The 26723-nt window shown below is 42.6% G+C and overlaps 1 protein-coding gene across 1 annotated transcript in view; it reads right to left on the reverse strand.

Annotated features, from left to right (window-relative positions):
* The window catches only part of CFAP57 (cilia and flagella associated protein 57), a 76336-nt gene that overhangs the window by 35724 nt on the left and 13889 nt on the right, over positions 1–26723 (reverse strand). Inside the window, exons 5-11 of the mRNA XM_029230849.1 lie at positions 25086–25238; positions 16243–16382; positions 15290–15455; positions 14480–14593; positions 5406–5618; positions 3948–4121; positions 1064–1225 (exon numbers count right to left, since the gene is read on the reverse strand). Coding sequence (XP_029086682.1) covers positions 1064–1225; positions 3948–4121; positions 5406–5618; positions 14480–14593; positions 15290–15455; positions 16243–16382; positions 25086–25238 — 1122 coding nt within the window. The remainder of the gene's footprint in view (positions 1–1063; positions 1226–3947; positions 4122–5405; positions 5619–14479; positions 14594–15289; positions 15456–16242; positions 16383–25085; positions 25239–26723) is intronic.

The raw sequence follows: 26723 nt of genomic DNA on the forward strand, positions 1-26723 counted from the left end.
CAACCACTGCGCCACCAGAGAAACCCCTCTGTCCTTCGCTTGACTGTGAGTTTCCTGATCACAGGGCCCATCCTGTCTTCTCCCACATGCATCCACAGTGACCAGCAAACAGTAGGTACTCAATGAATGCACTTTAAACTCTGGATGAACAGCAGTGAGCTCGCAGCTGTGCACCCTCTGTGAGCCCCGTGAGGTTACCACCCAGTCGGTTTCTCCCTCGGGGAGCACAGCACTCAGAGCGCTCAAGACACGTCTTAACGGACTGTTAGCTGCACCAACAGGAGGGAAGGTGCTCTGAGGTCACGATTAGGAGAGTGCGCTCCAGATGAAGTCTGGATTGGAACCCTGGGCCTACACCTAATCAGCTCAGAGACTTTGGACACGTCACCCAACCTCTCCAAAACCATTTTTTGAAACGTGGGGAAAACAACAGTATCTTCTCCATAGAGATATTGGGAGATTTAAATGAGAAAATACTTATAAAGTAATTATCACAGTGTCTGCTTCGTGGCTAACCTAAAAAAAAGTTGGTGATTGGTTATTATTACTGTTATCGTTTTATTATTGAGAGGAGTGGGTTTCAGGACTGTTTTATAAATAACTTTGTTTTCTTTTTAAAGAAGTTTCCAGATACCAGCAGTTATTAAGTTTCACAGATACAACTGGAATATACAAGTTTGTCACTTTAATTTTGTAAATATTTATTGGAAATATTTATGTAAATATTTATTTATGCCTTGCACGAGCTGGAAACTGCTGGTCATACAAGCGAATTATATGTCGTGGTTCCTGCCCTCAAAGAGTAGGAGAGGAAAGATAGGTCATAGGCTAGAAGTAGAGCTCAGTGTAAGTCAAGACGATCACGTGGCAGAAGGACAGGTGGGGTGGGGAGGACACAGAATGCAGTGGTGGTGGTGTGGGCGAGCATGTACAGGGAGCTGTGGGGGTCTGTGCTGGGCACAGGGGAAGCCGGGCTAGAGAAGGGCTCTATGCCGGTCCCAGGACTTTGGATGCAGCCTGGTACGGAATTTCCATGTCCCTCTTCACTAGATCCAATTCTTACCTTCTCTTCCATGTCCGTCTTGGTAACCAGCACCTCTTCAGCAAAGCCCACCTCCCTCTCTCGCTTGATTCCCGGACCATCCTTATCAAAGACCTTCCAGGTGAACAGGCAGCCATCCTCGGCGACGCTCAGCAGGAACTGGTCATCAAAGGTGAGCGACATCTGAGGAGACAGAGCATGGACAGGAGGCTTTCACAGGCCGTGGAGAGCAGGACTGAGCCAGCTGTTGTGCAAGCCCTCCCTCCATGCCAGCCTGGGTACAGCCTCCTGGGGAGGAAGACTCTATCTCAGAAAAGACATGAGACAAGAACCCTCACGGGCTTCTGGGAATGAATAAAAGAATAAGACTATGTATATGTTCTCTGTGGATTTGGAATCTTTAGAGTCAATTATTATGTACACTATATAAGAACTTTCAAAACTCAGCAGTAAAAGAACCCGATAATCCAACTAGAAAGTGGGCAAAAGACACAGAGACATTTCACTGGAGAAGTTATACAAATGGAAAATAAGCACATGAAAAGATGTTCAACATTATTAGCCATTAGGGAAATGTGAATTAAGACTATGATGAGATGTCACTATACACCTATTAGAACAGCTAAAATAAAAAATAGTGATAATACCAAATGCTGGCAATGATGCAGAGAAACTGGATCTCTCATGCATTGCTGGTAGGAATGGAAAACAGCTTGGTAGTTTCTTATAAAACTAAATAAACACACTTGTAATATATGATCCAGCAATAGTATTCCTGGGCATTTACCCCAGAGAAATGAAAACATGTCAACATAAAAGCCAGTACATAATTGTTCATAGCAGTTTTATTTGTAATAGCCCAAAAATGGGGGAAAAAAATCAAATATCCCGCAAGAGGTAGATGGTTAAACAAATCACGGTACATCCTTACCATGGAATTCTACTCAGCAAAAATGGAATAAAGTATTGATACATGAAATAACTTGCATGGAGCTCAAGGGTATTATGCTGAGTGAAAAAAGCTCCTCTCGGGGCTTCCCTGGCGGCGCAGTGGTTGACAGTCCGCCTGCCGATGCAGGGCACACGGGTTCGTGCCCCGGTCCGGGAAGATCCCACATGCCGCGGAGCGGCCGGGCCCGTGAGCCATGGCCGCTGAGCCTGCACGTCCGGAGCCTGTGCTCCGCAACGGGAGAGGCCACAGCAGTGAGAGGCCCGCGTACCGCAAAAAAAAAAAAAAAAAAAAAGCTCCTCTCAAATGGTCACATACTGTATGATTATTTATATAAAATTCTCAAGATGTCAAAATTATAGAAATGGAAAGCAAATTAGTGGTTGCTGAGGACTAGGTGTGGTGTTGGGTGACTATGAAGGGTAGCACGAGGGAGCTGCTGTGGCGCAGGAATACTTCTGTGTCTTGCGTGCAGTGGTGGTTACACACATTTATGCATCTATGTGAAAAAATGATACAGAACCCCACACATTATGTACCAGTGTCAGTTTTCTGGTCTGACACTGTACAGTAGTTACATTAGATGTAACTATTGGGGGAAATTGGGTGAAGGGCACACAGGACCTTGATGCTATCTTTCAGATTTCCTATGAATCTATAATTACTTCAAAATAAAAAGTGAAAAGTAAAGAACCAGCTATGGAAACTGTCCTCTCACAATCACCAATATGTGTCAAGAACCTTAAAAATGGCAATGCTCTTTCCCTCAGGATTCGCTCTTTGCCTAGGCATTTAGCCTTAGAAAATAATCAGAGATGCTCAGAGAAATCTATAGGCTAGGATATTCATGAGTTCATGATAATTTAAATGCCCAGTTGTAAGAGAAGAGTTAAATAAGTTACGTTCCATCATTGTGATAGGATATTTGAATAGCTACTAAAATCATGCTTTTGAGGAATATTTAATCATACAAAAAATGCTTACAAGAGCATAAATTTAAAAAAAGCAGCCTACAAGAGCATACGTACAGTATGGTCTTAATTTATTTAAAGCATATGCACAAAAAAGTAGAAGAAAATGCATCACTATATTAATGATAATGCTATTATGAGGATTTTTTATTCCTAAAATAAACATGTATTGCTTTTATAATCAGAAAAGTAAACATCTTATCCACAAAACTTAGTAGCTCTGAAGCAAAAGGGGGGAATATGTGATAGTAATTTACTTTGGACCCAAGACTCATGCTCAGTATAGGAATGTTCCAGTTTATAATGAAAAAGCCTTTCCTAGTAAAGATGGTGTCTGCAGGCAAGCCAGTATAGAGTTTGGGACATAATTAAAAGCCTCAGGTGTTGGTATTGTTCAGTTGGGGATAAGAGAGGCGAGGAGGGAGAGAAAACATATCTTCCCAGTGCCTGTTCTTCAGGAGCCCATGTGTACATAGACACTGCTTTTTTACAAGGGGGAATGGAAGGACAATTTACAAATGTGTGCTCATGCTATGACCCCCAGGGACGGGTGGGGGCTCATCTCCTGGGCCATGACTCCTTTTAGTCCAGAGTGACTCTGTGGAGGGTGAGGAGACCTGTGAGCCTTTAGTAGCCAACACTCGGCAGCTGGGACACGAGGGCCCTGGCTGTGGCCAGGGGGCCTATAACATCTCTCGAATGGCCCATAATTATGCGAAATATTATGATGAACAACCTTGTACCTCAATCTTTAGGTGCATCTCTGATTACCTCCTAGAACAAATTCCTGGGAGTAGTTTAAACAAAGAGTATTAAGAGCCAATAAATGTTTATTGAAAATTTGGCTGGAGGAATAAATAAAGGGAGAGAAAAGATGCTGGGAGTTTGAAGGGATAAAGGTGGTATGTGGAGGGCAGGACCAGGTGGATCTATTTATTGAGAGCTGGATCTGGGACTGGGCCCTAGGGGAGACGGTTGCCCTCACCTTGGTGATAGGACCGCAATGGGCCTGGTACTCGTTGAATTCTTTCTGCAGAGGCAGCGGGTACTTCATCGCACGAATGGTTCCCACCGAGGTGCCCACGAACATCATGTGCCCGGAATGGGAGATGACGACGGCTGTGTAGGTGACATCAAATGCTGACATCTCTCGAAGGACCTGGAACACAGCCAGCTCTGTTCAGGGTGAGGGGCTGAGCCGTGTACCCACTGTCCCCATGTCATTCTCCTCCTTGCTTCTAATAGCAGCATTAGGGCAAGTTCTGGATTTAAAAATGTGCTTTTTCCATTTGTTTTAGCATCTGGCATACCGGCCAGCACATAAGGGGCACAAACTAAATATTTCTTGGCTGCTTGACCGATGAGTAAGCAGCTCTAGGAGTTAGGAATAATACTAAAAAAGGGAAGCCTTCATAAAGCATGTGCCAAGCAGTGTTCTATGGCTTTTACAGGTTGTAACTCATCCAATCCTCACAAAAACACTTTAAAGATGGTGAAACAGTCACAGAGATACTAGGTAAGTTGCCTCAACTCAACCACCTCCTAGGTAGCAGTCAGGCTCCCAGGACTATGCTCTTGACTGCTATTCTACCATGTATCTCAAACTAAGAATGGGATGTGGATCATCAATTTATTTAGCAAACATTTATTAATGTCCATTATATACACAAAAAACTATTCTATCAGGGAATTCATTCATTACTTTGCTCTTTAATTCACTCATCAACCCACCCACCCATCTAGTCACGAAATATTTACTGAATGTGTGCTGTGGGCCATGCATTGTGCCAGCTAGTAGGGATACCAAGAGGTGTGAACCATGGCCCTGCCCTAAAGGAGCTTTGTCCTGGTGCAGCACTGTGGAAGCCACCACAGAGTCAGGACCAAGCTACTTGGGGGCACACTGGAGAGACACCCTACTCTCAGCTGGGCTTGTGGAGAAGGACACAGCCACATTTGCAGGAAGTGTCTTTGCTGAGCTCTTCTCTCCTCCCTCAACTATTTGGAGCCAACATGCTAATTCTAAAATTTCAGAGTAGTTTGGGGATTTCCAAACAAATATGGTAGCAAGCTTAGGTGATAGCAATAACTAGAGTTCTGTTTTTACCCCACGAAAGCATGTGCAGATCAAGGGTTAGAGCACAGTTTAGAGATGCTGCTGACCTCCATCCCTGGAGGGTAGGAGAGAAGTTACAGGCAGCAAGCAAAGTAGAAATGGAAAAGGGCCCCACAATTTAACCCAGTCAGTTGGACACTGGGCAGGAAATGCCAGGAGTAACAATTACTGAGCTGACCCTATAGGAATGAGAAGCCAGGTATTATCCCATGAAGAAGGGACGCTGTTCTCACAGGTCCCCTTTCCATCCCTTTCTGCTGTAAACACAGGAGGCTGTCTTCTGCAAATCAGGGCAGCAGCCCAGAGGAGGGACAGGGGCAGACTTACTGAAGAATCTGCGATCTCCTTGAGAGTCTGGTCTGAACCAACAGCAAAGATGATTTTGCCATCAGGGGAGATGGCAACACAGTTGTAACTGCAGGACTTGAGCACGCATTCTGTCTCTCTCTTTCCTGTGGACAGATTCCATTCATATACAGCACCATCTGTGCCACAAGAAATCAGTTTGCTGTCATCTGTATTCCATGCAACTGAACGAATCTATGGCGGATGAAGACATACCCAATTAGGAGTGTACACACACACACACACACACACACACACACGCCTTTCACGGAAAGAGGATAACTTCCTTCTTTTTTTAAATTATTATTTTTAACATCTTTATTGGAGTATAATTGCTTTACAATGATGTGTTAGTTTCTGCTTTATAACAAAGTGAATCAGTTATACATATACATATGTTCCCATATCTCTTCCCTCTTGCATCTCCCTCCCTCCCACCCTCCCTATCCCACCCCTCTAGGTGGTCACAAAGCACTGAGCTGATCTCCCTGTGCTATGCAGCTGCTTCCCACTAGCTATCTATTTTACATTTGGTAGTGTATATATGTCCATGCCACTCTCTCGCTTTGTCAAAGCTTACCCTTCCCCCTCCCCATATCCTCAAGTCCATTCTCTAGTAGGTCTGTGTCTTTATTCCTGTCTTACCCCTAGGTTCTTCATGACATTTTTTCCCCTTAAATTCCATATATGTGTTAGCATACGGTATTTGTCTTTCTCTTTCTGACTTACTTCACTCTGTATGACAGACTCTAGGTCTATCCACCTCATTACAAATAGCTAAATTTCATTTCTTTTTATGGCTGAGTAATATTCCATTGTATATATGTGCCACATCTTCTTTATCCATTCATCCGATGATGAACACTTAGGTTGTTTCCGTCTCCAGGCTATTGTAAATAGAGCTGCAATGAACATTTTGGTACATGACTCTTTTTGAATTATCGTTTTCTCAGGGTATATGCCCAGTAGTGGGATTGCTGGGTCATATGGTAGATCTATTTGTAATTTTTTAAGGAACCTCCATACTGTTCTCCACAGTGGCTGTATCAATTCACATTCCCACCAACAGTGCAAGAGGGTTCCCTTTTCTCCACACCCTCTCCAGCATTTACTGTTTCTAGATTTTTTGATGATGGCCATTCTGACTGGTGTGAGATGATATCTCATTGTAGTTTTGATTTGCATTTCTCTAATGATTAATGACGTTGAGCATTCTTTCATGTGTTTGTTGGCAGTCTGTATATCTTCTTTGGAGAAATGTCTGTTTAGGTCTTCTGCCCATTTTTGGATTGGGTTGTTTGTTTTGTTATTGAGCTGCATGAGCTGTTTATATATTTTGGAGATTAACCCTTTGTCCGATGATTCATTTGCAAATATTTTCTCCCATTTTGAGGGTTGTCTTTCCGTCTTGTTTATGGTTTCCTTTGCTGTGCAAAAGCTTTGAAGTTTCATTAGGTCCCATTTGTTTATTTTTGTTTTTATTTCCATTTCCCTAGGAGGTGAGTCAAAAAGGATCTTGCTGTGATTTATGTCATAGAGTGTTCTGCCTATGTTTTCCTCTAAGAGTTTGATAGTTTCTGGCCTTACATTTAGGTCTTTAATCCATTTTGAGCTTATTTTTGTGTATGGTGTTAGGGAGTGCTCTAATCTCATACTTTTATATGTACCTGTCCAGTTTTCCCAGCACCACTTATTGAAGAGGCTGTCCTTTCTCCACTGTACATTCCTGCCTCCTTTATCAAAGATAAGGTGACCATATGTGTGTGGGTTTATCTCTGGGCTTTCTATCTTGTTCCATTGATCTATCTTTCTGTTTTTGTGCCAGTACCATACTGTCTTGATTACTATAGCTTTGTAGTATGTCTGAAGGAGGATAACTTCTTACGTGTTCCACTAGACTGAGGCAGAATGTCCTTTCCTGGTACATGCCCTTCAGTAAACACTAATCATAGCTTTGTGGGAAAGTTAACATTCTATTTTCTCATATGCTTGCAAAATACTGAAGATGAAACATTCCCATTTCCATTTCACTTTATGAGTGTAAAGATGGAATCATAATAGCTCCTCTAACACTACAATCAATCATTGCTATGTTTTACAAAACCTTTTTATTTTGAAATAATTATCTATTCACAGGGAGTTGCACAAATTGCACAGAGAGAGGGCTCTTCCAGATGGCAGAGTAAGTACCTCAGCTGACCTAACCCCCACACAATAAGGTAACTGTTAAAAACGATAAAAACAGTTATGTAAAGTCTTTGGAAATTGTCCTAAGGGCATGCAGCAAATGTAGAAACATTCATTCAGGAAAATCTCCTCAATCTCAGTAGGAACAGAGACTGTGGCATATGAGCCATAATCGGCTCCTTTACCCTCTTCAGCTTCAAACACTTTATTCCTGTGTACTCTGGGCAGGTGTGGCTCCCTTTCTTCCTGGATCTCAGTCTTTGGGGCTCCCTTTCCCCCTGGATCTCAGTCTTTGGCTATGGTTTCACCCTGGGAAACCTGCTGGTGTTTCTTATCCCCACCTAGAAGCTCTATTCCAGGCAGGCGTGGCCAAGAAGACCTCATCTTCCTTCCCCCAGCCAATTCCCACCTGTTGGTGGAAGCTCTACTCCAAGTGCAGGAGCACGAGAATACCGGTGCCCCGACTGCCCCGCCCCAGCTAACTCATAGGGTGAGGGTTCCGCACCATGAGGGGGGAGCTGAAAAGATGAGGGATTCCACCCCCTTTCCACCTGCAAGTGCCACTCACGGAGTAGGGATGTCACTCTTGGAAAAGAAGGTCCCTACCCCTGGCTCTGGTGCAGTGGAGCAGGGGTTCTTCCCAGAGGGAAGTCAGCCATAAGACAAAGGAGCCCTACAGCTCTGCCTGAGGAGACTGACTTATTTGGAACAGAGCATGGAGAATTCCATCCACGGGCATCATCTAAATCAATGGAGGATCTAGGTGGAGGGCGATTAAGAGAAGGCTGGTAACTCCTTGATATAAGCAAGATGGCAGAACAACAGAATTGTAATAGAGAGGACAAGGGAAAGAGACAGTCAGGAGAGCCCTTCTGGGATCATAGACAACTCTGGGGATCGGGAAGGCTGTATGTACGTGCAAGGCTGCACCCACTCAAGAGCAATCAGAGCAGGATATGGGGAACACTTGAAAGCATCTCCTAAGCTGCACAATGACTCATTAACACAGGGCGGAAGCATCACAGGCACAAGGGGTTTAAACACATCTGACCAAACGCTAATTGAGTACTAAGCTCCTGACCCAGGGGCATTTCCCAGGAAGTCAGGCTTAGAAATAAAACCATGCTTATATCTGGCAGCCTGGAAGGCTGTGTGCATGGCTAAGGCTGCACCCTCTCAGGTACAATCAGAGAGGGAATCTCCAAACCGCTAGTCTCTGGCTAAACATGGAGCAAAAGCATAAACTCAATGAACTGTGACAGCAGCCTCTAAGCCAAACACAAATCCAACAGTAAAGGGTGAAAATCTAACTGGCTAAGGGGCCTTAAGCACCATCTTAGCTCAACCAGGGGCAAGCCCTAGGTAGCCAGGCTAAAAGATCAAAATAGAAAAACATCCAAGCAGAGACATCCGAGGCTGCCCACTGTAGGAGAAAAAAAAGATTTCTCAGAATTAGTTCAGCCAAGTTGCTAAACAAAACAACCAAATAAAAACTTTCTAGCCTTTTCCCCTTTTCGTATTTGTAACTCCGTTCTCCCATAGAGAGAGACTAGCTCCCATGAACTCCAATACGTTAATGGATTTTCTCAGTCTCCTTATAAGTAACAAACGTGCTGACCCACTGGTTACCTCTTTGGGTGTTCCCATGACTACAGTCCTGTCAGCCACATCTCAGTCCTAGCTCTACCATGTCTCAGTCCTAGCTCTACCTCTTAAATTGCATTTTCTAATTGTTTTCTACTATCATGTAAAAATGCACTTAAATATAGTTATTTCCAACAATATTCTTAGATTCACTAATTTTAATAGTTTATCTGCAAATTCTCTGAATTTTCAACATACCTGATTATGTCTGTGGTGATAGTTTTATTTCGTCCCGTCCAACCTTCATGCCTTTTATTTTGCTATGGCCTGAATGTCTGTGTCTCTCACTACCTCCTCACCCCAAAATTCATATTTTGAAATCCTGACCCTCAAAGATGATGGTATCAGGAGCTGGGGCCTACGGGAGGTGATTAGGTCCTCAGTGCTTCCCTCATGAGCCCTTATAAAAGAGGGGCCAGAGAGCTAGCTTGCTCCTTCCACCATGTGAGGATACAAGAAGTCTGCAGGCAGGAAAGAGGGCCCTCTCCTGACCATGCTGGCACCTTGATCTTGGACTTCCCACACTCCAAACTGTGAGGAAAATTTTCTGTTGTTTATAAGCTATCCAGTCTATGCTATATTGTTATGGCAGCCCCATGGACTAATGCATAGTTCATTTCCTTGCCTTATTGCACTGGATAGGACTCAGTACAAGGCTAACAGAAGGCATCATGTTTTGTCCTCTATCTCACAGGGAATGCTTTCATAATTTCATAATCAAGTGTGCTGTTTGTTGTAGGTTTTCTGTGTCTTTTTTTCCTCCAGGCTGTACTTTTTTTTTTTTTTTTACTATTTATTTATTTATTTGGTTTCACTGGGTCTTAGTTGTGGCAGGCGGGCTCCTTAGTTGCAGCACGTAGGCTCTTTGGTTGCAGCAGGCAGGCTCCTTAGTTGTGGTTTGCCGGCTACTTAGTTGTGGCCTGCAGGCTCCTTAGTTGTGGCATGTGAACTCTTAGTTGTGGCATGCATGTGGGATCTAGTTCCCTGACCGGGAATCGAACCCAGGCCCCCTGCATTGGGAGCGCAGAGTATTACCCACTGCGCCACAAGGGAAGTCCCTGTAAATGTCTTATATAAGATTTTTAGGGACTTCCCTGGTGGTCCAGTGGTTGAGAATCCGCCTTTCAATGCAGGGGACATGGCTCGAGCCCTGGTCAGGGAACTAATATCCCACATGCCTCAGGGCAAAAAGCCTGCACTCTCTAGAGCCCGCGTGCCACAACTAGTGAGCCCGTGCACTGCTACTGAGCCCGTGAACTCTGGAGCCCACACGCCACAACTAGAGAGAAGCCTGCACGCCACAACAAAGAGCCCGCATGCTGCAACGAAGATCCGTGTGCTACAGCTAAAGACCCAGTGCGGCCAAATAAAATATTTTTTTAAAGTACCTAAAATTTTTTTTATAATATAATAAGTTCCCCATTATTTTTAGTTTGTTTTTTAAAATCATGAATGCATGTTAATGGTATAGATTTTTATTATATCTGGATTTATAGAGATAAGCATATGCTTTTTTATCCTTACTATGTTAACGTGGTATTCACTAATTGATTTCAAAATCTAAAATAACCTTGCATTCCTGGAATAAATCAACATGGTCATGCTGTATTATCCTTTTAATATATTGCTTGATTGGTTTGATGATAATTTATGTAGGACTTTTTATGTTCATACAAAAGACTGGCTTATCATTTTCCTTTCTTGTGATGTCTTTGACAGGTATCACAATTATGCTGACCTCCTGGAACAATGTTGGAAGTATTTGCTTTTTTTTTTTTAATTCTCTAGAAGAGTTTTTTCAAGATTAGTGTCATGTTTTCCTTAAAACTTGATATACTTCTCCAGCGATAGTTTTCTTTGTCAGAAGTTTTTAAATTACAGATTCAATTTTTCTAGGAATTGTCAGTTCGTCTATGTATTCACATTTATTTACATAAAGTTGTTCATAATATCTTCTTATGATCTTTTTTAATGTCTGTAGGACCTGTACTGATATCCCCTTTTCATTCCTCACATTGGTTACTTATATCTTCTCTCTATCTTTTTTTCCCCTTAATCAGCTATGCTAAAGGTTTGTTCATTTTGAGTTTTCAAAAAATCAAGTTTTGTCATGTACCGCAATGTTCATTGCAGCTCTATTTACAATAGTCAGGACATGGAAGCAACCTAAGTGTCCAATGACAGATGAATGGATAAAGAAGATGTGGCACATATATACAATGGAATATTACTCAGCCATAAAAAGAAACAAAATTGAGTTAGTTGTAGTGAGGTAGATGGACCTAGAGTCTGTCATACAGAGTGAAGTAAGTCAGAAAGGGAAAAACAAATACTGTATGCTAACACATATATATGGAATCTAAAAAAAAAAAAAAGGTTCTGAAGAATGTAGGGGCAGGACAGGCATAAAGACTCAGACGTAGAGAATGGACTTGAGGACATGGGGAGGGGGAAGGGTAAGCTGGGAAGAAGTGAGAGTGGCATGGACATATATACACTACCAAATGTAAAATAGATAGCTAGTGGGAAGCAGCTGTATAGCACAGGGAGATCAGCTCAGTGCTCTCTGACCACCTAGAGGGGTGGAATAGGGAGGGTGGGAGGGGAGACGCAAAAGGGAGGGGATATGGGGATGTATGTATATGTACAGCTGATTCACTTTGTTATACAGCAGAAACTAACACACCATTGTAAAGCAATTATACTCCAATAAAGATGTTAAAAAGATAAAAATTAAAAAAAAATCAAGTTTTGGCTTTGATGATCTTCTATTGTGTGAATGTTCTCTGTTTCATTAACTCCTGCTCTTATCCTGATGACGTCCTTTCTTTTGTTTTCTTTGAATTAATTTGCTGTTGTATTTCTAATTTATTGAGCTGGATGGTTATATCACTGATTTTCATCTTTTTCACTTTTCCAATACATGTATTTAATGTCATAAATTTCCCTGTATGCATGGCTTTAGCTGCATGCTCCATCTATATTTTCTTTTGTTTTTGTTTTTTCTTGCAGTATTACACATGTAAGCCTAACATATATCCCTGGTTGGAGACAAGTGTTATAAATTCTTGTAAAGTGATGAAACATGGCTGCTCTCCTGGGTTGGTGAGGTAGGGCCTCCTATGGGAGTGTGCATGGTCCTGGAAAGAGCATCACATTCACCTGGTGTGCTTTCCTCCGCATCTCCACAGTCACACTGTTGGAGCTGAGGAAACGCAGCAACTCTCAGTACTGCTTGTGCTTAACAGCACTTTTGCTTGTGACCTGTTAATTGCTAAACTCAGTGGTCACTTTTTAGTATTCACACCCCACTCTCTGACATTTAATACCACTGACTACTTTATCCTTTTGGAAACCAGTTCCCCGGCTTCTTTGATACAATTCCTCGATTCCAGGTTCTCTTTGTACCTCATTTGCAGTCTCTCTCTTCTTTACCAGTCCCTTAAATGTTGGTCATTCATCTCCTGCCCAAGATCTCAGATTCCGCATGAGCCCTTGGTGATCTAATCTATACCTCTGACTTCTACTGACTACCACCTAATCCCCTGAATTGGAATTTTTAGCCTTGACTTCTTTCTGACCTCTGCACTCATATGTCACACTCCTGGACACATCAAATATAACGTGTCCAAAATGGAGCTTAATATCTTTTTTCTCTCTGTCCCTACTACTAAAGCCATGGTTTAGTTCCTAGCTCCTTTTTCACCCTCATTTCCTAGCTGATCTCCTTCACTCCAACTTCCCTCCCCTCTAATCCATCCTCAGTACTGTTTGGAGAATTATCTTTCTGATACCATTACTTCCTTTCTTAAATCCTTCCGATTGTTTCTCATCACCTACAGACTAATGTTCAATTCCTTGGCATGGCATACACACTCCATGGTGCAGCAGACTTCTCCAGCTCCTCCTTCTATCACTCCTTAAATGTGCCCTATAAACCACAAACCACCATCCTATTCTATACTCCCATTCCTTCATCTACAACACATCCTGCTGCTTAGAATGCTTTTCTTTTCCCATTGCTTGTTCTCTCCAAATTCATCTGCTGACTTCTTACCCTTTCAATCTTTAGTCTCTCCGTTCTCTGCATGCTCCATATCTACTTTATCTTTAGGAACTACTGGTTTTACTTCCTAAATATCTTTTGAATCCATCCATTTCTTCCTATTGGTACCACCTCCACCCTGGTCTAAAATACTAATCATTTATCATGTAGATAACAATCTCCTTACCATTTCCACTCTCGTCCTTTTCAATACAATCTTCATTCTGCAGCCAAAGTAATGTTTTAAAATGTAGATATGGTCATATCATTTCTTGTCCTAAAAGTCTTCAATGATTTCATGGAACAGGAAGGATAAAGTATAAAATCCTTAAAAGGCCTACAAGGTTCCATGAACAAGGTTCCATGAACTTGGGTCGCTGCTAACCTCACCAATCTCAGTTTCATTGCTGATACCTATGCTTCAGTCTCACAGATGGTTCCTCCTATACCCTTAGAAATCTCCTATCTCAGGGTCTTTGTTTATTTATTTATTTTTGGCTGCTTTGAGTCTTTGTTGCTGAACATTGGCTTTTCTCTGGTTGCAGTGAGAGGAGGCTACTCTTGGTTGCGGTGCGTGGGCTTCTCATTGTGGTGGCTTCTCTTGTTATGGAGCATGGGCTCTAGGCACGCAGGCTCAGTAGTTGTGGTGTGCGGGCTTCAGTAGTTGTGGCACGTGGGCTCAGTAGTTGTGGCTCACGGCCTCTAGAGCACAGGCTCAGTAGCTGTGGCACACAGGCTTAGTTGCACTGCGGCATTTGGGATCTTCCTGGACCAGGGCTTGAACATGTGTCCCCTGCATTGGCAGGCGGATTCTTAACACTGTGCCACCAGGGAAGCCCAGGGTCTTTGGATCTCTATCTGCAATGATTTTCCCCACCAGCTCTGTCTGATTAATTCCGAGCCACTCCTTAGGACCAAGCCTTCGTGAACATCCCAATTTCCCTCATCATGCCCACTCCTCACCACTTCCTCTCATAACAACCCATATTTTTCTTTCATTGAGTTTACTATAGTTAGTACTTAAATCTGTCTGTGCATTTGTTTTATTGTCATTTCCCCCAACTAGACAGGGACCTTCGAGGGAAAGGAATCACTTCTCTTTTGTTCACTTATACCCCATTTGTTAGCATGATGCTTGGCTCTGAGTCCTTGTTTCCTTGGACGCTGTTCACTCACTTACCTTCCCTGTGTGTCCTTTCAGATTCGAGATGTTCTCCAGGCTGGTGGTGGAAAAAATGTGAATCACATTCCCATTGACTGCAGCAAACAGGTGACCTCCATTGCTAAAGCAACACTACCAGGAAATACAGGAAGAGAGCAAGAATGAAAGACAGTAGTCTATCTGGAGGTTACAGTTGAGTTCAGGGTGAAACCATGCGTAGGATTGGGAATCAGGGGAAGGTGCAAATAGGACTGAGAAGTGCTGACATCTTCACTTTCACTATTCCTGTAGCTCATATTGGCCAAGATGCTGACACTACCATGTGCACGAATCATGAAGGTGCTTGGGTCAGAGAATAGAACACTCATTTTGTCTGCAGAAGTTTCAGAACAGGGGAGCAATTCCTCAAATCACTGTCTTGATTCCACAAGTCATCTCAGGGGGAAATCTGATGGGCTATTTTCTCTCCCTGTTGCTCATTTTCCCTGGCACCTCCCAATCGCCAAACTCGCCTTCCCAGCTGTGACTCCGATTCTGTGATAACTTTCTTTTTAATGTTTTTTAAAAAAATATTACTCCACAGTCACAGAGTGGACTGATCACAGGTGGGATCTCACATGGTTTGGTTCAGTGATATATTTGGTGGGCATAAAAGAAAGAGGATAGAACCAACATACTCAATAAGTTTGGTGGGAGAATTGGATTTCTTTTTAAGCCACCTGAATTCTCTAAGACAGTCTTTGGTCCTACCTCCCCAGTTGTGCTAGTTCTTGATATTTCAACTCTGGCTTTCCAAGAAACTGGACCTTTATCTCCAGCAGTTCTTACCTCTTTGCACCCTCTGACAGAGTATTCTTTGAAAGAACGTATATCATCAATGAGTAGATTCATAAGGCGTAGTTTGTCAGCAAACCCTACTACAACGTAGTGTCCAGATGGGTGAAGGCTGATTGTATAAGCTTCTTCTTGATATTCCTTAAATAGTTCCAGGGTGCTGTGAAAAAGATAAATTATTGAATATAAGTCTAGCCCACTGAGTCCCTCAAGTCCTCCATTGTATCTGGTACATATTTTTATCCTAGCGTTTGAGATACTTTATTACTTGCAATTATTGGTGCCTCTTTTTCTAGATTTTGGTTACTTGAGGATAGTGTCCAGCAATGAGTATGGCAAGTAAGGGGACTGAATATGGCGTTGTCTAGACATGTTGAAGGCACAGCTCCATTTAGATTTCCAAATCAGAAGTATTGCACAGTTTTTTTTCCAGCAGCCCCAGCAGCTATATACAAGAGCAAAGAAGTTACGTCATGGGGCCAATCTAGGCTGGAGATTCTCAAGGAAGCTGTGCCAGGAGGATAAAATCACTGGGAGCTGAAGGTGGTTGGGGCAGTGATCTGGATTCAAAGGGCAAATCAATGGTCTGGAGAGCTCCGTGGGGCAAAAAGCAGGTCTAGTGGGGGTGAGGGGATAGGGAAGCTAGAAGGACACAGGAGGGTATGTAAGGACGGGAGATATTGGGATGTTTCTTTATGTCCCACGTGCCAAGCATGGTGTCTGGCACGTAGCAAGCACTGAATAAAGTATAAAGTGATTTTCTAGCTCATGCAAGAGTGAAAAGTAAAGAGAATAAGGTAGTTTGACTGACTTGATTAAAAAAAAACTTTTCCAACTGAAAGCTTCTAAGTAATTAAAATTTCAAACCTCTAATTAAAATAATTCGCATGGAAAATTTAACAACTGAAATCGTGCATATCACAGTAGCAAAGCCTTTCACTCCTTACTTTGATTCGTAATTCCAGATGCGAACAGACCGATCCACAGAGCAGGTGGCAATGAGGGGTTTGCGGATGCAAGTAGCTAGACCAGTGATGGATGCTGAGTGTAACGGGTACATCAGATACTCAAAGTGGGCAGGCTCCCCCTGGAGAAATCATACAGAATGAGATCGGGCAGAGGAAGCAAAAGGCTGGTAATGCACTCCAGCTCTCATTACTACTATGGACGTTCATTAGCCCAGATGCACAGAAATTAGGCTGTGGGCAAACTGCTTTAACATTATGCATATTTTCCTATACCATTATTATTTTAAAACATCATTTTAATGGCAATAAAGTATTTTATTCTATAAATATACCAGAATTTAATTTATCTATCCTTCTACTATAGGAACGTTTAAGTGGTCTCTGATTTTTGTTAGTTAGGGGTAACACTAGGCTAAATATTCTTACATGTAAGTCTGTGCTCCTCTCTGATTACTTCCTTAGATACTGTAGGGTAAGTGCCTGCATTAAGCTTTTGAGTCTCAAGGCATCTATTTCAAAGGACATCCATTCTTGAATAAACATATTGCCAGTTGTATGACACAGCTACCAGCCAAATAATCTGCCAAGGAATTAAGCCGTCCCCACCCTTGAAGATCCCTTTTGCAGAAAGTCCTGGATAACTTAAATAACTGACTTCTTGAGTGATCCCACTTTTCTCTTCCTGTGGCCTAATTCTCACTCTCATGGCTAAATGACCATTAAATCAATAGTGAACTCGCAAAACCCTAGACACCCCACCTTCAAACCTTAATAAATGCAGAGCCCCAGGTCCACCTCTCTCTTTAACCATGGCCTCACTGTGTGGCCCTTGGGCTTGCTCTGTACCCTCCAGGACCTGTGAGTAAGAAATCTTGTTCCTCAAAGTTCCCTGATGGCTTTTTTTTTTTTTTTTTTTTTTTTTTGCGGTACGCGGGCCTCTCACTGCTAGTTCAGTTCTTCTCAGAGCACCAGGAAGCCAATGAAGGATCGCAGCTGTGATGACGGTGGAGGTGGTGGAGGATGTGTATTTTGCGATAACCACATCTGGGATTTGAAAAGATCACTCTGGCAGCCAAACAGAATATAAATCAGGTGCTGGAGGGCAGAGTGTACACGCACAGACAAGCAGGAAACTTTTCCAGCCTGGGAGAGAGAGTGGAAACACTCCCCTCCACAGAAGGTCCCACTCTCTGGTCTAGTTCTCTCCTCCCTACACAGCCTTCCTTCTGAGAGGCCCTGCCCACCAGCAGGGAGAGAAGCTCTATGCAATGAGCTCACCCTTCTACACAGAGAAAGTGGACAGACTGGAGATCCAGCCATCAAATTAGTCCTTTCTGAGTCCTTGTGAATGAAGTGTCCCCAGGTGAAATGATAAAAATGTCTTAGTTTGGGGTATACAACATAATGACTTATATATTACCCGACAAGCTTTTAAGTACACTCAAATTCCTGTTATGTTAAAACAAAAGCAATTCTCTCTTTTCCGCCATGTCTCTGCACCTCATTCTATGAGGCCAGTATTACCTGGATACCAGAAGCAGATAAAGGCATCACAAGAAAACTACAGAGCAACATCCATTATTAATGTAATTTGTTTTTGAATTTTATTTTATTTATTTTTTTATACAGCAGGTTCTTATTAGTTATCCATTTTATACATATTAGTGTATACATGTCAATCCCAATCTCCCAATTCATCCCACCAGCACCCCCTGCTCCCCGCCACTTTCCCTCCTTGGTGTCCATACGTTTGGTCTCTACATCTGTGTCTCAATTTCTGCCCTGCAAACAGGTTCATCGGTACCATTTTTCTAGGTTCCACATATATGTGTTAATATACGATATTTGTTTTTCTCTTTCTGATTTACTTCACTCTGTATGACAGTCTCTAGATCCATCCACATCTGTACAAATGACCCAATTTCGTTCCTTTTTATGGCTGAGTAATATTGCATTGTATATATGTACCACATTTTCTTTATCCATTCATCTGTCGATGGGCATCTAGGTTGCTTCCATGTCCTGGCTATTGTAAATAGTGCTGCAATGAACATTGGGGTGCATGTATCTTTTTGAATTATGGTTTTCTCTGGGTATATGCCCAGTACTGGGATTGCTGGGTCATATGGTAATTCTATTTTTAGTTTTTTTTTTTTTTTGTGGTACGTGGGCCTCTCACCGTTGTGGCCTCTCCCGTTGCGGAGCACAGGCTCCAGACGCGCAGGCTCAGCGGCCATGGCTCACGGGCCCAGCCACTCCGCGGCATGTGGGATCCTCCCAGACCGGGGCACAAACCCCTGTCCCCTGCATCGGCAGGCGGACTCTCAACCACTGCGCCACCAGGGAAGCCCTATTTTTAGTTTTCTAAGGAACCTCCATACTGTTCTCCGTAGTGGCTGTATCAATTTACATTCCCACCAACAATGCAGGAGGGTTGGTTCCCTGTTCTCCACACCCTCTCCAGCATTTGTTGTTCGTAGATTGTCTGATGATGCCCATTCCAACTGGTGTGAGGTGATACCTCACTGTAGTTCTGATTTGCATTTCTCTAATAATTAGTGATGTTGAGCATCTTTTCATGAGCTTCTTGGTCATCTGTATGTCTTCTTTGGAGAAATGTCTATTTTGGTCTTCTGCCCATTTTTGGATTGGGTTGTTTGTTTTTTCAATATTGAGCTGCATGAGCTGTTTATATATTTTGGACATTAATCCTTTGTCCATTGATTCGTTGGCAAATATTTTCTCCCATTCTGAGGGTTGTCTTTTCGTCTTGTTTGTAGTTTCCTTTGCTGTGCAAAAACTTTTAAGTTTCATTAGGTCCCATTTGTTTATTTTTGTTTTTACTTCCATTACTTGAGGAGGTAGATCAAAAAAGATCTTGTTGTGATTTATGTCAAAGAGTGTTCTTCCTATGTTTTCCTCGAAAAGTTTTATATGTCCAGCCTTACATTTAGGTCTCTAATCCATTTTGAGTTTATTTTTGTGTATGGTGTTAGGGAGTGTTCTAATTTCATTCTTTTATATGTAGCTGTCCAGTTTTCCCAGCACCATTTATTGAAGACACTGTCTTTTCTCCATTGTATATCCTTGCATCCTTTTTCATAGATTACTTGACCATAGGTGCGTGGGTTTATCTCTGGGCTTTCTATCCTGTTCCATTGATCTATATTTCTGTTTTTGTGCCAGTACCATACTGTCTTGATTACTGTAGCTTTGTAGTATAGCCTGAAGTCAGGGAGTCTGATTCCTCCAGCTCTGCTTTTTTCCCTCAAGAGTGCTTTGGCTATTCGGGGTCTTTTTTGTCTCCATACAAATTTTAAGATTTTTTTGTTCTAGTTCTGTAAAAAATGCCAAAACTATGTTGAATAATAGCAGTGAGAGTGGACATCCTTGTCTTGTTCCTGATCTTAGAGGAAATGCTTTCAGTTTTTCACCACTGAGAATGATGTTTGCTGTGGGTTTGTCATATATGTCCTTTATTATGTTGAGGTAGGTTCCCTCTATGCCCACTTTCTGGAGAGTTTTTATCATAACTGGGTGTTGAGTTTTGTCTAAAACTTTTTCTGCATCTATTGAGATGATCATACAGTTTTTATTCTTCAATTTATTAATATGGTGTATCACATTGATTGATTTGCATATATTGAAGAATCCTTGCATCCCTGGGATAAATCCCACTTGATCATGGTGTATGATCCTTTTAATGTGTTGTTGGATTCTGTTTGCTAGTATTTTGTTGAGGATTTTTGCATCTATGTTTATCAGTGATATTGGTCTGTAATTTTCTTTTTTTGTAGTATCTTTGTCTGGTTTTGGTATCAGCGTGATTGTGGCCTCATAGAATGAGTTTGGGAGTATTCCTTCCTCTGCAATTTTTTGGAAGAGTTTGAGAAGGATGGGTGTTAGCTCTTCTCTAAATGTTTGATAGAATTCACCTGTGAAGCCATCTGGTCCTGAATTTTTGTTTGTTGGAAGATTTTTAATCACAGTCTCAATTTCATTACTTGTGATTGGTCTGCTCATATTTTCTATTTCTTCCTGGTTCAGTCTCAGAAGGTTACACCTTTCTAAGAATTTGTCCATTTCTTCCAGGTTGTCCATTTTATTGGCATAGAGTTGCTTGTAGTAGTTTCTTAGGATGCTTTGTATTTCTGCAGTGTCTGTTGTAACTTCTCCTTTTTCATTTCTAATTTTATTGATTTGAGTCCTCTTCCTCTTTTTTTGATGAGTCTGGCTAATGATTTATCAATTTTGTTTATCTTCTCAAAGAGCCAGCTTTTAGTTGTATTGATCTTTGCTATTGTTTTCTTTGTTTCTATTTCATTTATTTGTGCTCTGATCTTTATGATTTCTTTCCTTCTACTAACTTTGGGTTTTGTTTGTTCTTCTTTCTCTAGTTCCTTTAGGTGTAAGGTTAGATTGTTTATTTGAGATGTTTGTTGTATCCTGAGGTAGGATTGTATTGCTATAAACCTCTCTCTTAGAACTGCTTTTGCTGCATCCCATAGGTTTTGGATCATTGTGTTTTCATTGTAATTTGTCTCTAGGTATTTTTTGATTTCCCTGATTTCTTCAGTGATCTCTTGGTTATTTACTAATGTACTGTTTAGCCTCCATGTGTTTGTGTTTTTTATGTTTTTTCCCCTGTAATTGATTTCTTATCTCATAGCATTGTGGTCTGAAAAGATGCTTGATATGATTTCAATTTTCTTAAATTTACTGAGGCTTGATTTGTGACCCAAGATATGATCTACCCTGGAGAATGTTCTGTTTGCACTTGAGAAGAAAGTGTAATCTGCTGTTTTTGGATGGAATGTCCTGTAAATATCAATTAAATCTATCTGGTCTATTGTGTCATTTAAAGCTTGTGTTTCCTTATTAATTTTCTGTTTGGATGATCTGTCCATTGGGGTAAGTGAGGTGTTAAAAGTCTCCCACTATTATTGTGTTACTGTCGATTTCTTCTTTTATAGCTGTTAGCAGTTGCCTTATGTATTGAGGTGCTCCTATGTTGGGTGTGTATATATTTATAATTGTTATATCTTCTTTTTGGATTGATCCCTTGATCATTATGTAGTATCCTTCCTTGTCTCTTGTAACATTCTTTATTTGAAAGTCTATTTTTTCTTATATGAGTATCACTACTCCAGCTTTCTTTTGATTTCCATTTGCATGGAATATCTTTTTCCATCCCCTCACTATCAGTCTGTATGTGTCCCTAGGTCTGAAGTGGGTCTCTTGTAGACAGCATATAGATGGGTCTTGTTTTTGTAACCATTCAGCGAGCCTGTGCCTTCTGGTTGGAGCATTTAATCCATACACGTTTAAGGTAATTATCTATATGTATGTTCTTATGACCATTTTCTTAATTGTTTTGGGTTTGTTTTTGTAGGTCCTTTTCTTCTCTTGTGTTTCCCACTTAGAGAAGTTCCTTTATCATTTGTTGTAGAGCTCGTTTGGTGGTGCTGACTTCTCTTAGCTTTTGCTTGTCTATAAAGCTTTTGATTTCTCCATAGAATCTGAATGAGACCCTTGCCGGGTAGAGTAGTCTTGGTTGTAGGTTCTTCCCTTTCATCAGTTTAAATATGTCATGCCACTACCTTCTGACTTGTAGAGTTTCTGCTGAGAAATCAGCTGTTAACCTTATGGGAGTTCCCTTTTATGTTATTTGTCATTTTTCCCTTGCTGCTTTCAATAATTTTTCTCTCTTTACTTTTTGCCAGTTTGATTACTATGTGTCTCGGCATGTTTCTCCTTGGGTTTATCCTGTATGGGGCTCTCTGCACTTCCTGGACTTGGGTGGCTATTTCCTTTCCCATGTTAGGGAAGTTTTTAACTATAATCTCTTCAAATATTTTCTCGGGTCCTTTCTCTCTCTCTTCTCTTTCTGGGACCTCTAATAATGTGAATGTTGTTGCCTTTAATGTCCCAGAGGTCTCTTAGGCTGTCTTCATTTCTTTTCATTCTTTTTTCTTTAGTCTGTTCCACAGCAGTGAATTCCACCATTCTGTCTTCCAGGTCATTTATCCATTCTTCTGCCTCAGTTAGTCTGCTATTGATTCCTTTTAGTGTATTTTTCATTTCAGTTATTGTATTGTTCATCTCTGTTTGTTATTTAATTCTTCTAGGTCTTTGTTAAACATTTCTTGCATCTTCTCGATCTTTGCCTCCATTCTTTTTCTGAGGTCCTGGATCGTCTTCACTATCATTATTCTGAATTCTTTTTCTGGAAAGTTGACTATCTCCACTTCATTTAGTTGTTTTTCTGGGGTTTTATCTTGTTCCTTCATCTGGTACATAGCTCTCTGCCTTTTCATCTTGTCTATTTTTCTGTGAAAGTGGTTTTTGTTCCACAGGCTGCAGGATTGTAGCTCTTCTTGTTTCTGCTGTCTGCCTTCTGGTGGGTGAGGCTATCTAAGAGGATTGTGCAAGTTTCCTCATGGAAGGGACTGGTGGTGGGTAGAGCTGGCTGTTGCTCTGGTGGGCAGAGCTCAGTAAAACTTTAATCCACTTGTCTGCTGTTGGGTGGGGCTGGGTTCCCTCCCTGTTGGTTGTTTGGCCTGAGGCGACCCAACACTGGAGCCTACCCAGGCTCTTTGGTGGGGCTGATGGCGGACTCTGGGAGGGCTCACAACAAGGAGTACTTCCCAGAGCTTCTGCTGCCAGTGTCCTTGTCCTCATGGTGAGACAGAGCCACCCCCTGCCTCTGCAGGAGACCCTCCAACACTAGCAGGTAGGTCTGATTCAGTCTCCTGTGGGGTCACGGCTCCTTCCCATGGGTTCCAATGCACACACTCCTTTGTGTGTGCCCTCCAAGAGTGGAGTCTCTGTTTCCCCCAGTCCTGTTGAAGTCCTGCAATCAAATCCTGCTAGCTTTCGAACTCTGATTCTCTAGGAATTCCTCCTCCTGTTGCCAGACCCTCAGGTTGGGAAGCCTGATGTGTCGCTCAGAACCTTCACTCCAGTGGGTGGACTTCTGTGGTATAAGTGTTCTCCAGTTTGTGAGTCACCCACCAGCAGTTATGGGATATGATTTTATTGTGATCACACCCTTCCTACCATCTCATTGTGGCTTCTCCTTTGTCTTTGGATGTGGGGTATCTTTTTTGGTGAGTTCCAGTGTCTTCCTGTTGATGATTGTTCAGCAGTTAGTTGTGATTCCGGTGCTCTTGCAGGAGGGAGTGAGCGTAATTTAAAAATCAGATAAGAACAAATGTTGGCAAAAATAGAGAGAAATGAGAACGCTCGTACACAGCTGATAGGAATATAAATGGAAAACTATCTGGCAGTTCCTTAAATGTTTAAATATTGAGTTACTACGTGACCCAGGAATTCCACTCCTAGGTATACACCCAGAAGGATAAAAACATATGTCTACAGAAAAACTTGTACACAGATGTTTATAGCAGCAGTATTTATAATACCTAAAAGTCAGAAACAGCCCAAATGTTCATCAACTGATGATTAGACCAACAAAAGTGGTACAGCCATGCAATGGAATATTACTTGGACATGAAAAGGAATGGAGTACAAGGGACTTCCTTGGTGGTCCAGTGGTAAAGAATCTGCCTTCCAATGCAGGGGACGCAGGTACAATCCCTGATCGGGGACCTAAGATTCCACATGCTGTGAAGCAACTAAGCCCATGCGCTGCGACTACTCAGCTCATGCACCTCAAGGAGAGAGCCCACGTGCCGCAAACTGCAGCGCCCACGCGCCCTGGAGCCTGCACGACAGAATTAGAGAGGGAAAACCCACATGCCACAACTAGAGAAAAGCCCGAGCACCACAATGAAAGATCCTGCATGCCAAGCACCACAACGAAAGATCCTGCATGCCTCAACGACCCGACGCAGACAAAAATAAAAAAGGAGTGGAGTACTGATGCATGCTACCACACGGATGAAACTTAAAAACATTGTGCTAAATGAAAGAAGCCAGTCCCAAGAGTCCACATATTGGTATGCAATGTTCAGAAAAGGCAAATCTATACAGACACAAGACAGTAGTGGTTGGCTACGGCTGGGAGGGAGGCAGATGGGATGGTGGGAGCATAATAGCTAAAGGGCATTTTTTTTTTTTAAGTGATGAAAGTGTTCTAAAATTGATGGAGGTAATGGCTGCACAACTCTGAATATACTAAAAACCATTGTATTGTACACTTTAAATAGGTGAACTGTATAATGAATTATAACTCAATACAGCTGTTATTTAGAAAACCACCATTACTGAGAAAGATATATTAAAATCTCCTACGATTGTAGGTGGTTTATTTTCCTTGTTGTTCTGCCAAAGTTTGCTGGATATATTTTGAGTCCATGCTATTAGGTGCATACAAATTTAAAACTAATGTCTGCTTGATGAAGTGAACCTTTTATAAGTACAAAGTGCTTCTTTTTATCTTTAATACCGCTTTTTTGTTGCAATGTCTGCAGTGTATTCATACTGGCTTTCTTTGTTATTTAAAAACAAAAAGCAATGATAAACCTTTACATATATACATCTCTGTGCACAGAAGCAGGTATAGCCGTACATTAAATACCTGAAGTACACTTGCTTGCTGGGTTAAAGACAGGTACAATTTAAATCTGACAGATGTCTCCAGGGTGTTCTCCAAAGAGGCTGCAGCAATCACATTCCCGGGCACCCCTCTGCCCGCCGCCCAGGGTATCGGAGCGCTCCTTACATGGACAACTTGAAATTTGAGTTTCTTTTGCTCTGTTATGAAGTGGTGAGTGAGCCTGCACTCAGGAATTGGATTAAAATTTTCCCACATGGTGACCAGTCCCCAGGCTGGAAGGAAGCGCTGCTGGGAGACTCACCTTGCTGATCTCCATCAGGGACATGGTGATGCTGTAGAGCTGGTTCTTGCTGGTGCTGGCGATCAGCGTTTCCTCAGAGGGGCTGAAGCACATGCAGAGCACGTCCTGTTTGTCTGACTGACTCGGGTCATTGCTCTGTGGGTCCACAGGAATCTGCCCAAGACACAGAACAGCGGTCAGCAATGCCCTCACATTGTCAGGGTGTCCTTGGGCTTTCAGATTCTCTCAGATACTGTAGCTTATAGACTCCTGACCATGCTTCCAGGATCCTCCTCAGATGTGGAGAAGGGAGGGCTTGAGGGGCCTCCGTTCCTGTGGGTTTCCTACTCACCTTTAAGTGATTAGTGGCTGAATAATAAGGCAGCAGCACAGGTGAAACTGATCCATCTGTACGTCTCAGTTTGAGATCCCCCCTCACAACAAGCGTTAGTCTAACCCCGACTCTCGCCCAGCTGTTGGGAGCCCAGTGTGGGCGCCCACCTGCACCAGGTATACAGTGTGTGCTCCAGGGCAGTAGAGGGGAAGGTGGCAGCCCTTCTACCACATGGAGTGGGTGACAGGGCAGAGAGAAGAGAAGGGGTCACACAGCTCCTGCAGCGGTCTCAGAGGGCCGGGAGCTCCTAGTGGACATTATGAAACTAGATTTCCTTTTCCCTGCTATTTCTCTCCTTCCACTAACAACCAAACTTATTGAAAGGCTGGTCTGCACATACCATCTCCACTTCCCTACCACCCACTCAGTTCTTAATTCCTTATAATGTGGCTTCCACCGCATCATTTACTGAAACTGTTCTCATAAACATCACCAAAGCCTGATGTCCCTGCTCGGCCCTCATCTTCTAGGCTTTTCTAGAGCCTGCAGCAGTGACCTTGGCACCTTCCTCCCTAGAAAGCCCTGGCCTCCTGTGCCGCCCTCCCCCTGCCTTGAGTCCTGTCTTCCTATGTACCCCCTAACCTGTCCTCATGAAGTCTACTCTCACTGCCTCACCAGAACAGCAAGGGCTCTAGGAAGCCCTCCCTGACCACCCCGGGCTGAGTGGGCCCTGATGTTCCCTCAATGTGCCCACAGCACCCGGGGTTCCCTCTGCTGTCACACGCATCACACTGTATAAAGTAGAACGGGAGCCCGCAGACCGAGGACCGTGTCTGTCCCCACGTCTGTCTCCTGGTGCTTGGAGCAGTGCCTGACACATAGCAGGCACTCAGTGACTGCGCGGTGTGGCCTCACGGTCCTCCCCCAGACAGCGAGGTCCACGAGGGAAGTGCTCATGTCTGATTCACCCACCGCAGGCCACACCACAGAGCCTGGCCCATGATAGCTGCACGGCGGACGTTTGTTGACTGAATGAGTGAAGGACGACACCTTCTCAGTGCCCTGCTGGATTCTCATCCTGTCTCAGTCTTGAAATTAGGAAATGCTAAGTTTTGTCCTCAGTTCTCTTTTTGGCTCTATATTTTTCTCTCTCAGTGATTTTACCTAATATAAGGGTTCAGTGAAAACAATAGTAGTAAAGTAATTACAATAATAAATACTTAAAATAGTATTGACTATGTGCCAGATACAAGCCAAGCGCTATGGGTGTGTATGGGGGTGTGTGTGTGTGTGTGTGTGTGTGTGTGTGTGTGTGTGTGTGTGTG

This window comes from Monodon monoceros, unplaced genomic scaffold, assembly GCF_005190385.1.
Source record: "Monodon monoceros isolate NGI ecotype Baffin Bay Population unplaced genomic scaffold, NGI_Narwhal_1 Super_Scaffold_18, whole genome shotgun sequence".
Lineage (NCBI taxonomy): Eukaryota > Metazoa > Chordata > Mammalia > Artiodactyla > Monodontidae > Monodon > Monodon monoceros.